At 36.7% G+C, this 13,467-nt stretch overlaps 2 protein-coding genes across 2 annotated transcripts; both read right to left on the minus strand.

Annotated features, from left to right (window-relative positions):
• Positions 1-493: 493 nt before the first annotated feature.
• Positions 494-3,291, minus strand: LOC103936809 (carboxy-terminal domain RNA polymerase II polypeptide A small phosphatase 1). Its single transcript, XM_009346683.3, has 6 exons — positions 3,004-3,291; positions 2,300-2,428; positions 2,094-2,214; positions 1,913-1,994; positions 1,075-1,228; positions 494-967 (listed from the first exon to the last, which is right to left on the minus strand). The coding sequence occupies exons 1-6, from the start codon at positions 3,289-3,291 to the stop codon at positions 836-838; spliced, it is 906 nt and encodes a 301-aa protein (XP_009344958.2). The 3' UTR covers positions 494-835.
• A 1,945-nt stretch (positions 3,292-5,236) lies between these two features.
• Positions 5,237-9,227, minus strand: LOC103936817 (dual specificity tyrosine-phosphorylation-regulated kinase 2). The gene is made up of 7 exons (XM_009346699.3): positions 8,671-9,227; positions 7,605-8,397; positions 7,144-7,423; positions 6,800-6,907; positions 6,385-6,663; positions 5,996-6,139; positions 5,237-5,740 (listed from the first exon to the last, which is right to left on the minus strand). The coding sequence occupies exons 1-7, from the start codon at positions 8,957-8,959 to the stop codon at positions 5,564-5,566; spliced, it is 2,070 nt and encodes a 689-aa protein (XP_009344974.2). The 5' UTR covers positions 8,960-9,227; the 3' UTR covers positions 5,237-5,563.
• Between the last annotated feature and the right edge of the window lie 4,240 nt (positions 9,228-13,467).

Raw genomic sequence — 13,467 nt, forward strand, 5'->3', positions numbered from 1 at the left:
TCTCAGATCAAGGTAGGGCAAGGTGAAGATATGGTGAAGGCTTTTTCGGCAAATCAGCTTCACCACCGATTCCAGGCAGTTCTCAAGTATAAACCAGGATATATCGCTTTTCATATGACTTGATCACGTGATGATAGATATAGAATGATAGGACACGACCCTAATTGTAAGGTAGAACGTCTTCTAGTTTTAAGTATCCGAGTTGTGCTAGCAATAGACGCTCAAATAACTGCCGGTTTAGTTTGGCTCGAACCCTTTTCCTTTGCCTAAGTGATCAAAGAGATTAGCAGTTGGGCAGCAGTGAGGTCTATTCATGTTCCTTCTGGTGGGTACTACCGTACTAGGAGAGACTGTTTAGCCTCCATGCCAGGGCTAGAGTTGCAAAAGGTCTGGTCATAGGTTTGAACTGCGTGATTCGGAACCCTTAACATGTATATTATTTATTGATAGTGTGTGACATATCAGCAACAAATAAATCTCAATGCACTATGAGGAACGTACAAAATGCTAGTAATTATTGGCAACAATTTCACAAATTCTAGCAAAATACAGACGCTGAAGAGAACTGCAAGCATATAGACATAGTTACACGAGAATAATCGATTTCTTAAAAAATCTAAATACATCAATGGTTTTCGTATGATAGTGAGGCGCAGCAGTTCGACGTCTGGTGAAAACACAGCCTTGTATCAACAAATTGCAGTGAACACACCTGCTGTGCAGAAACCTGGAGTCCGACGATGAGACGCTGCCTTGAGGCTTGAACAGAATAACTATCGAGGATTGCGTGAAAGAAGAATGGGTAACGCCATTGCGTACAATTTTGAAAAATCTACTATTTCCAAGCAGTTGAAGGAATCCCCTGCTTTTGAAACCATTCGGGCATGTGAAACCTTTCATAAAGGGCAGGTCTCACATCTTTCTGCAGCGAGAGCTGCTTGAGGAGTGGAAGAAGAACATCCAAAAGCTGCGCAGCAAGGTAAGAGGAAATGAAAAAGAGATTAAAGAGGTAAACAGATAAAGTAAAGGGGTACTGAAATTTCAAAAGTTGTAGCAAGATAATGAAATTTTTACCTGTGTGTCGTGTGTTTGCCCGGCAGAAAATGGAATGCATGGAATTCCATTCGAAGGTTGCAACAAGAAACTGAAGGGATTGTTGTCAACAATAACAATTCGGCGCATATCCTTTGATAGACCAGATAGATCCTTCACATGCTCCCGGTATTCCCTGTATTCATCCAGCATTAGAGATTTTACCAAACTAAGGATTTAAAGTCTCCAATAACAATATTTGGTTATTTAAACAAACTAATGGAGCCAATGGGTCACCCAAAAACTCTACATCAACACATTTGAATCAGGACTTGAAACAATAAAACCAAGGAAAATATTGAGTGTGGAAGTGTATGCACATCTGTTGAGAATCGTATGATATGTTTGCATTCTATACAGAATCTTACTGAATATTAAACTCCAAAGAATCGGTAGCTAAAATATCATATCCATACAACCCGTTCACTCTCTTCATAAAATGTGTGATCCCTAAACTGAACAAAGACATATCACTTAACATCAACATGAATCATCCGCCAGGGGGAGAGGAGGGCCTCTACGTGCATTGTGAGTTCACTGAGAATGATCTATGATCCACCATTCAACCAAGTCCAGTGACGGTACATGTGTACGAGAATAAATATTTCATGCTTAGAGTGCTGCGGTTCATTAGCTAACCATATAGGGTGGCTATATACCTAAGTGATGATGACATGAGACAAAAGACCATAAGATTCCAGTGTCCGTAAAGTGCTAACCATGGTAACATATGACGGTATCAGAGTCAATTACTATAAATCTTCACAGAAGAGACCAGACTTATTTACAGTAGATCAAACATACAAGCAGCAGAACTTACGTGCTAGTTGTTGAAGGCCGATAAAGTCGACAACTGAACAGATTATCCACATCTATTCTGTCAACAAGTGGCCTAGCATAACCTGCAACCATACAAAAACATAAGTATCCCAAACAGTTACATGAAAAGCGAGCGGCCAAAGAGAAAATAGAAACAAAGAAACGGAAAGTCATAAGCAAACCTTCAAGACCAGCAGTGAATAACACAAGCTCTGCAAACTGACTAACTTGTTTTAGGAAGTCATGCAACCCTGGGCGCTCAAAGACTGTGACATAATTGACCTTCGGTTTGCCATCACATTCCTTCGAAACCCAACACACTCACGTCAAGAAACTTTCATCTTTCGGAGGGAATGCAAGATAATCAACGTAAATAAGAAAAAAGCACCTTGTCCGAAGATACGCATTCAAGCTCAAACCAGTTCATCCCACCTTCAGTTGCTTGAGTTCGAACTACAGCCGGCAAGCTGGATGTTTCATATGCACACACTAGGGTTTCATCCAGGTCCAGAACTACCTGCAGATCTTAGTGTCAGCACACCCACTCTCTTCCTCCCTCTACTGAATTTCCATTTTCATCCATTACTAGGTCCCTTGTGGGATTGCTTGCGGAAGAGCTAAAACTACTCTCTGATAAGCAAATTCACTTCTGATTTCATTTGGCAGAAAGCTCAAAAGCACTTTTGGGTCAAAGAAGCCAAGTGCTTCTTCATGAAGCACTACCAAGGCTTTTTCATGAGGCACTTGGACTCTCAACAAAAAATTCGACATGTTTACAATAAACACACTTCTAGCAAAAGTGCTTTTGGGCACAAATGCTTCCCAAACCAGCCCTTACTAATTCTGCATTAACTAAACCAGAACCATAGAAGCTTCTAAGTTCCTATCAAACACTTGATTCAGATAATTCAATTGGAGTATAATTCCAGCTAATTAAATTCTTGTTCCCCAATCTATATATAGAAAAATCAATTTTTTCTCTTGAATTAATACAAAAGAACAATAATTTCGGTGAGCAATTCGAAATTCTGAAAATTATAAAATTTTAAACAGGATTCAAAAATAGAAAGTTTTTTAATTTGAAAACCGCACCGTGAGCTTTCCAAAAGGGTCGTCGGAGTCGGAATCGGGAGTGTCGGCGATTACAACGGCGGAGGCGGCGGGGGAGTCGTTCTCGGGCAGCTCGATGACGGGCAGTGATTTGAAGGCGGCGGAAGAAGCGGAAGAGGAGGAGGAGGAAGAGAGGAGGGGGTGGTGGCCTAGAGCTCGGAGGATTCGGAGGAAGATCTGGAAGAAGAAGCCGAGCCAGTTGAGCAGAGCTCGCCAGACTTGGAGAGTCTTGGGCGAGTAGACCACCTCGTCCTGAGTCAACTCGGCCATTATCTCGGTTGTCAGACTCCGAAGAGAAGAAGCTGATTGATTGGCCCTTCTGCAATAAAACTCTCTCTCTCTCTCTCTCTCTCTCGTTCCTTGTTTCCTTGGCGATGCCACCTTCGACAAAGCCTAGAGAGATAGAGGAGGGAGGGGATGGGGAGCCCGACGCGCTGCTTAGGCGAGAGTGAGAGTTTTGGCGGTGGTGAATAGTAGAGTGGCAATTACAAGTGACTATTTACCACAGTAATGAAAATAAATTGAGCCCTTATATGATGGCGTGGGTTTGAATCATGTCGGTGGTTAATCTAACAAAATCTATCGTTTGACAAAAAAAATAAAAAATAAAAAAAATAGTAGAGTGGCAATTGGTTAACACTAGTTCAACACAATATGATTTGAGTTTATCAAAAAATGATTCTTAATCATGACTTAGCAATAGAGTTTGGTAATATTTGTCTTCATTTGTAAGAGAGCAATTTTAGGTTTGGATATGAGTTTATCTAAAAGTGATTCTTAATTATCACTTAGCATTATGGTTTGATAATATATTTCTTCATTTGTATGTGAGCAATTTAAGGTTTATTTCTTGTCGAAGACAAATTTGAACGATTAATATAAGTGACTCATTGTGTAGCTTAGTCCTACTATTTGGTGTAAATATATCATTTTTTCCAAAATTTAAAATAAAACATGAAATTAACGATTTTTCTTTTTGATGATAAAAGTGATAATTTCATTAATTTATACTAAGCAGAGGAAGGATACTATGAAAAGAAAACTAATGAAAAGAGCTTAAAAACTTTGAGTTTTAACAATAAGGACAAAATAAAGGGTAAAATGAATAGTACCAGAATTGACTTTTTAGTGTAAAAAATGTGGTTTTTCGTTGAAGTGAATAGTACCGAAAGTTTTTCATTAAATTTCCCTAGTTTGAATGCAGGATGCAAGGGGTTGAAAAGAAAAGGCCAAACTAATAGGGCAATTCATTACTTGCACAAAGTTATTTCCTATGACTTGAATATGACATGATTATTTTTTTTTTATACTTTTTAACATAACGATATATTTTATACTAAGGTGGTGGGAGACTTCAACTAAACCACACAATTGGCTAGTCACATTAATTTGCTTCAACTTTGTTATCGATCAAAATTGAACTTAAGATTCTTACTTCTAAATGAGATAAATATCATATTATGATACTAAGAGCTATATGACACGATTATTAAATGGAAGCTGAGTTTCGCAGATTATTTTTAACATGGATTTTTGCAAAGAGAAAATTAGTATATGTTTATCATCATTTTTCTATTAGATTATATTAGACTGTAATAAGTTAATAACAAGGTTATCTCCTTTAATGTTTAATGAAAATTTTAATAAAATTATAAATGTTTATGTCAAGTAAGAGAGTTTAATTGCACGCGGGAAAGGAGAGCGTGGGCGTTGGAGAAAGGTGGGAAAGTGAAACCTATTCCCGCCAATCAGAAGAGACAATCCTTTGTCCTTTACAACAACGTTGGTGTCGTTTACAAAATCACCGCTGCCACTACTGAATCAAATAATTATTCACTGATCCTTAAATTAAATACTATTTACTTTTCAAGTCAAAGTATTTTTCTTTTGTTTCATTTCCGCCAATCAAATTTGAAGACCCTTTTTTCTCATCTAAACATGACACGACACTCGACTGCTTCCATTTGTTGATTCACAAGATTTTGCTGTTAAAACAATAGACGTGTGTGATGAGATAGATATATCGTATCACTAATTACATCGAAAAATCTCTTCTGTGTGATATAGCATATGCATGTATCAAGTAGTAATGATACGTTACGCAATTGAATGACTCTCAGCTCTAATAAACATTTTGAGAGTCAAACCTAGACCCGACAATAAAAAAATAAAAAACCAAGAAGTTACAAGCGGACCAGCGTCATTAACGGAAAGATTTTAAGCATCAGAAAAATTGAATTTCTTTAGAATAAGTGAATCAGAAAGCAACACCATATTAATGCAGAACGTTTTATACATTTGTATGACCTAGCCACTCAAACATTACATTTTTTGAACAAGAAAAGTATGAATATGTTAAATCAGAACGAGAGAATATACGATAGACAATGCAAAACAAGGCCATGTACACGAAACCAAAACTGAAATCCGAAGCGCATCGCAGTCCAGTGTTCACCGGATGCAGATCGTGGTTCGAAAATTGCTCTTCAAAACTCAATTTACAAATGAACCCACAAGGAGAACTGCTACGTACCCCATGAGTTCATTCATATGTGTAGGAAAGCCATGGGTGCTCTAGTGCTTCCCTTGCGGTTGGGCGTCTCTCAGGATTGACTTCAAGCAGGCTTTTGACAAAGTCGATAAACCCAATGTCGGTTACTTGCAGGTGATTCTCCAAGGAGGACTCCTCTGGGATTATGTATTCCAGTTGGCTTGTTTCCTGAATGTGGGATGGCAAAGTGTTTAGTCCGAATGATTTATACATTGACTTATAAAAGGGAAAAGAACTGATGATTTCCTATTAGGAGAAACCGGAAACACCTACAAAAGTTTTTCGATTCTGTGGAACGAATGAAACTTAAAATCAAAGAAAGATCCTACACTTTATCGCAAGATACGTTCTCCTTGCATATTATCCAGAAAAAAGCCGACTGCATGCAACTTACATCTAAAGAGAAAGATTTGAAGTATGCACCTCATTTATGTGGTAAAGATCTAACTCGTTTGTGAAGTACTTATCGGTCTCCTGACCTTTCACTAACATATCCAGATCGATAGGACCAAGCATTCCAATCATGCGCGCAAGGATCATTACAACCCCGTCATTTGGAAAGAGCACCTGGTCAAGACAGAGATATTATGAACATGAATGTATTTATATATGAACATTATACCTGAGGAGTTATTCCTTCAAGTTGATGGGAAACTAAAGAAAATATCATATGAGAGGCATAAACAGTGTAAGAAGTTTGCAGGATACTGAAAAAATAATAGCCAATCAGTAACAATGCAATCGAATTTCAACAAGAATAAGAAAAGAGAGCTGAACATAATGAATAAAACCAAGCAAAAGAGGGGGCATACTTCTCCAGAGCATAACTCCGCCAATATACAGCCAAGAGACCACATGTCAATCTTCTCGTCATAAGGGAGGCCAAGAATGACTTCAGGAGCTCTATAGGAACGAGATTGCACATATAGACACAGGTTGTCCGTGCGAAAGCAACTGCTTCCAAGATCAATTATCTTTATTTCACATCTTCTGTAACTTTTTATAAGAATGTTTTCAGGCTTTAGATCGCAGTGGATAATTCCCAAGCGATGCAAGTAGTCCAATGCCTCTAAACATTGACGGGTTATAATCTGTTAAAAAAGGGCACCATTTAAGTTCTGTGTAAGCTGTGTTACTCGTAACTAATTTTTAAGGCAGCTGGAAAGCCATGTTAATAGGTTGATGGAATCTAGCAGGGCAAGCATTTATGAGTTAATACAAACAAACCTGCAACCTTCTTATTGTGAAGTAAGCTTCTCCACCAGATTCTTGACTGAACTTCTGAAATTCATACAAGTTTGCCCGAAGGAGTTCGCAAACAATGAAGAGATGCTCCTGTTTTGCAAAAATAAATTTGAGCACACTAAATAGTATGAACAATGCATGCTATTATAAGAATCTCAATCAACCATCTCGAAAGAGATAAAGGTAGCCATCATAGGGTTATAAAACTTAGCATCAGTCAGGTTATAAAACTTAGCCTCAGTGAATGACAACTACGGCATCCCACTCAAAACAAAGAATATCAAAACGGTTTTTGAAGTTTCTTATATTGGATCGGAAGGAAATACCTGATGATAGAAGTAGTCATAAAGTCGCAAAATGTGGTGTTCGTCTGCAGGGTCATTTTTGTTGGCAAACTTTAGAAGTTTAATCTCATCCAGACTCTGATCGAAAAATTCTTTATCATTCTTTATGATCTTAAGGCAAACATCGACTCCTGTGTGAAGATCATGAGCCTGTACAACCTTACTGAAAGCTGCTGAACCAAGATATTCCGTTACATAGTATCTGCTTGCAATTACAGTCTTTAGCACAATGGGGAAATCCTTGCTTTCTTCAAATCCGGTCCTGTAAACAGCAGAACACATGAGTAAAACTGATAGCTACTTATCAATTTATGCAAACACAAGCTCAATCCTACATCAAAACAAAGATACAAAAATATCCTCACAATGGTAAATGCATATTCTCAGTCAAGATGGATCAATAAGTCGTCAAAACCATAGAAAGGACACTATGAGCAACAAACCTGTTCTTCCTGTGTACGATTCTCAACTCGAAAACTTCATAATCCTTGTCATTATTGTACATCAAAAAATCATCGGGAGCAACACCATCTCCATCAGCACCAACCTCAGGCTCGTGGGATCCTTTCTTTACTTCACCGACTCCTTCATATCCTTTAACTCCCTTTGGCATGAAATCTTTCACTGCAACATTATCGTCTAAACCAGAGGACCCATTTTTCGAACTCCTTTTGGCTGAGTAATTAGAACTTTTGCTTAACTTGTGATATGGAGCAGAATCAATATCCATATGAAGGATACCCCCCGAAACATCTAATTGGCAATTGTTGAAATCGGTTTCTTTCAAACTTGGATAGCAGCATTCTGCAGAATGTTCCTCAAAGCCTTCTTCCAACTGATTTTTCTTTTCAAAATGATAATAATTCGTCGCATAAACCTCCCTTGTATCATCCACGGGAGAAACATCAGTAAGACAACTCTTGTCCAGGCAATCGAGGCTTATTTCCGATTGAAATGCCTCGGATTTATAATTCAGACCCAGCACTTTCTCGTTCCCCTTGTCTGTATCGGAAGTCATGATGAACTTATCCTCAGTGGGACAGGCGAAGAAGTCTGGCCCTTCAAAGCAAGGAGTCATGAAGTCTCCTCCATCATCTTTCTCATCGTGCCAGAACAGGTCATTTTGCATATCGAAATCGTGGTAATCGCGTGCCGTGCCAAACTGAGAGAACCTATCAGATGAAGCCTGGGAACTGCTTGGAGATGTTGATCGAACTCCATACGGATTTGTAAATTCTGCGAACCAGAGAAAAAGATGAGACTTCTCCAATTCACTATCAACTAACAGAAACAAATAGTGGCACGATCATCGCCAGGAAATCTTCTCTGTTCCCAAGCTCAAGATACAACTTATACATTAAGCATTAAGTTACTCCTAACACTATACATGTGTATATATACATATATGTATCTATCTATATGTGTGTGTGTGTATGCTTAATTTGAATTCACCCAGAAACCAGAAGCTTAATTTTGATTGAAAGTAAGTAACTTAAAGTTTCTAACTACCTGAAGAGCACTTGTTAGAAGTAGAAGACCCCAAGCTCACAAACTCATCGTCCTCCGCGGAGCTCGATCCCGAGCATTCTCCACCGCCCTGAACCTCAGGTCGTCGGAAACTCGCCGGAATTCTGACCGGCGGCAGCGGAGGAACCATCGGAAACAAGAACTTCTCGTAATCGAAAGAACCCAGTTCGCCTTTCTCAATCATGTCCTCTTTGAGAGCGGATTCGGCCTCCGAAAACCCGTTTGCTCTCAGGAATTCGAGCACCGCCGAGACGTCGGCCGAGTCCTCCATGGACGTGGGAATTCAGAGCTAGTGGAGTAGTAGTGGTGAGAGAGGTGACCAGTGGGTGTGAATAAAGGGAGTTGGGAGTGGTAAAAGTGAAAACTATGACATGGTTCAGGGCTTGCATGCTTGTAATAGAGAGAGAAAGACAGATGAATCCACTCTCACTCTCTCCTCTCCTTTCTGTGTCTGCTGTAAAACTGAAGCTAAAAGAGGAGAGAGAAAGAGTAAGAGAAAGAGGAGAGAGAGATGTGTTACCCACTTTGAAAAGCGAGGACCGTGGGTTTTGGGGGGTTTTGGTTTTGTGGGTCCTCCCCTTTCTATCATCACAACAACCGTGGACGTGTACATACATATTTATCCACGTGGAAATTGGTCTTATTGATTTTCTGGTATTTCCCTTTATTTCTTTATTTTTGTCGGGAAGTCATTTTTGTCGTTCATGGGACCATTTCCATCCCATCCAAAAAAGAAAGATAAATAAAGAAAAATTAATGAAAAAAATTTGAAAATTTTAAGTTTTAATGATAAAGACAAAATAAAGGGTAAAGTGAATAGCACCAGAATTGACTTTTTATTGTAAAAATATGATTTCGTTAAAATGGACAACACCAAAAACTTTTCGTTAAAATTTTCAATAAATAATACGCTTTCTTTTGCCTTTTCTTTACGACGACTAGAAAAAACCCCACGTGTGAGAAAATTATGATTTTTTCACTAGAACAAATGTGAAAAGAAAAAATAGAAAGAGATTTTTTGACCATATGTGGATGATAGGGGAGAAAAAACAGTGAAAAAAATTTATATGAAATTATCTTTATGCCCATCATTTTTTTAAGAATGTTTTTATTGAATTGTGAATTGAGGGTTAAAATTGTCTTTTCATTCTCATTTGTTGACAAAGAGAATTTGTTAATAGATAGTATAGATATATTTGTAGTATATGCATATATGAATTGAGTTTTTTTTTTTTTTTTTTTTTGAACAAATGAATTGAGTTTGTTAACCTAATCTGTGCGTCTGTTTTTTTTTTTTAAATAAACTTAAATTGTATTAAATTAATATATTGAATAGTTTTTCTTTTTAATATTGAGACAAGAAATATCGACTAACTACTGGCTGATTGATAGAATAGTTGGTGGTTGGTTAATTTTTTTCATCATGGTAAGAAACAATAAACATAACAATGAAAGGTAACCTACATGTTTGATAGTCAAATGTGAAGCTTCCTCGCCTTAAATGTAGTCTTTGATTTTTAAAGCAAAGTTTGGACCAGTTTGCAAAATGCACAAGGTTCATTATCAATTAACTCAATTAAAACGATTCTCCCATTCATTCAATGATGTGGATTGAAGTTGAAGAATAAATATAGCATAGATTCTTTCAGTGATTGTCCTTTTGTCTTATATATATATATATATATATATATATATATATTGAGGAACTTATTTGTTCTGCACATACGATTAATAAATATTTATTGTCCGAAAATTATAATCGGAACTGTTCAATCTCCTTATTATCATCTATAGACCATATCTGTAAAAAATCGTCTAATTTGGAGATTGTTTAGTCATCCATGCTTTAAACCAATGAACATTTTTTTATAACAAGTAGCATCCTCAGGATAAACGGTCTATTTATTTTATGCATATAAATGGCTAAAAAGATCTCAAAATTGAATAATTTTTTTTGCATATATAATCTTTTAGTTGATAAAGAGAAGACTTTTTAGCTAAAATGGTCCCTAAGACTGGCGTAACTCGTCACTTAAGTCCCTGATATTTGAAATCAATCGAAGTAGTCCCTGAGTCTGTCCACTATCAATCATTTTGGTCATTCTATGGAAAAATTTGTTAAATAAGGACCAAATTGACAAAGTACCCTCAATTCAATAAACAATATGCCAAAATGATTTTAAAAAAAATTTGAGGGTATTTATTTCATTTTATCCTTGTTTAGTACAAATTTGTATAGAATGACCAAAATGATTGATGTAGAAAAACTCAGGAGCAACTTCTATCCATTTTAAATCTCAAAAATCAAAATGAAGAGTTATACTAATCTAAGAAATCATTTTAGCAGACTGTAAAAGTCTGTTAATCATAAATAAAGGAACAAGTAAACAACACATTGATGAGGGGACACAAGCATTACCCATTAATCATGTTACTTTGATTATGTTGAGGTTTAAAGCATTAATGTACCGTTCAGAATGAATCATTTGATGCTTATTTACGGTTGGTGGACAATAGTACATAGTCAACCAATATTTGGTTGAGTTTGATATATATCCACACATAAAATTGCTTAATTATTAGTTTTAATGAAAAATGGTAATCACCCACCGTTTGTCTCTTTGTCCACGTTGTAGATTCGGAGAAATTTAACTTGTTTATGAAATTTTCAACTTTATCGTAGATGTTATTAGCACTTAAAAATTTATCGTGTGAATACCTTTTCTCTTTCCAAAGGAAAAAATAATAAGAAAAAGCAAAAGAGTTGGATGGTTATTTATTAGTTTACTAATTGTTACAAGTGGTGATTTGTCCTGGTAAATATTGTATTTTTCTTCAACCATTGTGTCTTGGATTTAAACACATACCTTTATCTTTAATCTAGCCTAGAGGCTAGAATAGTAATATCGTCAGTAATTGGGGACAAATTTTAGGCCTATATTTCACACTGTACATTTTAGGTTTAATTCATAACACTAATGAACCACACAATAATGATCAAGAAGAGGTTAAAATGACTTTGTAAGTTTTCTCGACTCCTGAAAATATGATTGTTATGGTGTAGTTACCGGCCAGTTCCATTTTAAAGATAAAAAATTGCTGCAACGATGAAAAACGTTGCAATCTGAGTCGGGGTCTACCATGCATCTTTAATTTTAACTGGTCCATGTTATTGTTGTGGGTGAATCCAATCGCTCGATTTACCGGTGCAACCACTTTTCATGGGGTCGTGAAGTAAGTAAAGGTCGACCCACCGCAGGTCATCATGTTGTTTCTCCAAAGAAAGCGGGACACAGAACCCCTTTTTCCCCTTTCTAGCTTCTTCTCCATGTGACGATGGTAAATAATGATTAAAGCCTACATCTTTTCCCATCTTTTTTATTTCTCTCCTTTATTTCTTTGTGTTGATTTGACTGTGAAGTTTGAAAGAAATGCCTGTTGGTGAAGAACCTTGGGTGGGGATTTCGACCTCATCATTTGCATTAGAGAGACTTTTGTACGAGAAAATTATCGCAACACTCGCGTTTTAGTCTTTTATACATTTCTGTTTAATTTTGTTCGTTCATTTCATTTTATGCCGGATGGGATCATTGCTAATGTAGAATTTCAAGTCACCAGTATAATGTTAGGTAACTTATGTGGATAAAATCTTACACATAATATTGTACTAATAGTTCGGAACGGTAGAGTGACTAAGAAATCCGTTTTATTTGGTATTTTTTCGTTTGCAACCAGAGGCGGATGCATTGAGGGGCAGGGGGTCAGCTGACCCCTGAACATCGATGAATGTCCATAGATAATTTGAGTGATGATCCCCCGAACTTCGGTGAATGTCCATGGATAACTTGGGTGGTGTCCCTTTAAAGATTGGAGTTAGCTTCATACATGCCCTCCAATTATAAGAGTGGTTTTTCTTATTATTTTTTTTAATAAATATTACTTTGTCAAAACAACATAGTTTTGGACCCTTAGTTTAATAATTAAAAAAAAAAAACACCAAGAGCCAAAAAAAAAAATAAACGCATGGATGATGGATATGTTACTCGAGGGAGATCACGGCATGGAGCTCAAAGCAGTGTTTTAAAAATCGACCTAGGTGGTGATGACCCGCCGCGATTTAGGGCAAATTGTTTCAAAAAATCGATCTGGAGCTAGGCGGATTTGTTCTTTTTTTTTTTTATATTAATTGTGTGCTATTTTTGTTTTTTAGTTTCATGGTGATATACCTATGGAAATGGTGTACCTAATTTGCAAATGATGGATTGACTACAAGTTCATCTAATTGTGAAATGAATTGGAGAACTTTTGAGGGGATACATACAAAAAAAAAAAAACTAGATACAACAACGTTAAATAGTTTAATCTATAACCAATCCAATGCAAAGATCATGAACAAGAAGAATTTAGTCTATTATCCAAGAATGCTCCTCATTATGATTATATGCTTACTGTTTTTTAAATATTGAACTTGTTGGATGGATGTACTTTGTGTATTCTTCTACTTCTATTTTTGCATTTTATCATTCTTTTATTATCCATACAAGTATATTTTTTTTAGTGTAAATAGGCACTTATTTAAAAGATATATAATAAATTTACATAAATCCACCTAGCCACCTAAGCACTAGACCCCTGCCCGCCGCTCGACTAGCGCCTAGCGTTTTTTAGAACATTGGCTTAAAGAATCACAAACTTCCATCCTTATCATGTGGAGCTCTCCTTATCATGTGGAGCTCTTTGTTTGATAAGCAACTTGTGGAATTAAATAGTCGTTTTGAT

The sequence above is a fragment of a genome, unplaced genomic scaffold (assembly GCF_019419815.1).
Source record: "Pyrus x bretschneideri cultivar Hongxiangsu unplaced genomic scaffold, Pyrus_bretschneideri_v1 Contig32, whole genome shotgun sequence".
Taxonomy (NCBI): domain Eukaryota; kingdom Viridiplantae; phylum Streptophyta; class Magnoliopsida; order Rosales; family Rosaceae; genus Pyrus; species Pyrus x bretschneideri.

Bases quoted from the DNA above. Each gene is read 5' to 3' on its own strand.
- LOC103936817 (XM_009346699.3), bottom strand. From the start codon at position 8,959: ATGGAGGACTCGGCCGACGTCTCGGCGGTGCTCGAATTCCTGAGAGCA. The intron at 6,140-6,384 runs GTATGCCCCCTC...TGTCTTGACCAG, and splicing joins CGGAGTTATGCTCTGGAGAA to GTGCTCTTTCCAAATGACGG. The intron at 5,741-5,995 runs GTGCATACTTCA...TCCCACATTCAG, and splicing joins ATCTTTACCACATAAATGAG to GAAACAAGCCAACTGGAATA.
- LOC103936809 (XM_009346683.3), bottom strand. From the start codon at position 3,291: ATGGCCGAGTTGACTCAGGACGAGGTGGTCTACTCGCCCAAGACTCTC. The intron at 1,229-1,912 runs GTAAGTTCTGCT...GGATGAATACAG, and splicing joins CGGCCTTCAACAACTAGCAC to GGAATACCGGGAGCATGTGA. The intron at 968-1,074 runs GTAAAAATTTCA...CTTGCTGCGCAG, and splicing joins GGCAAACACACGACACACAG to CTTTTGGATGTTCTTCTTCC.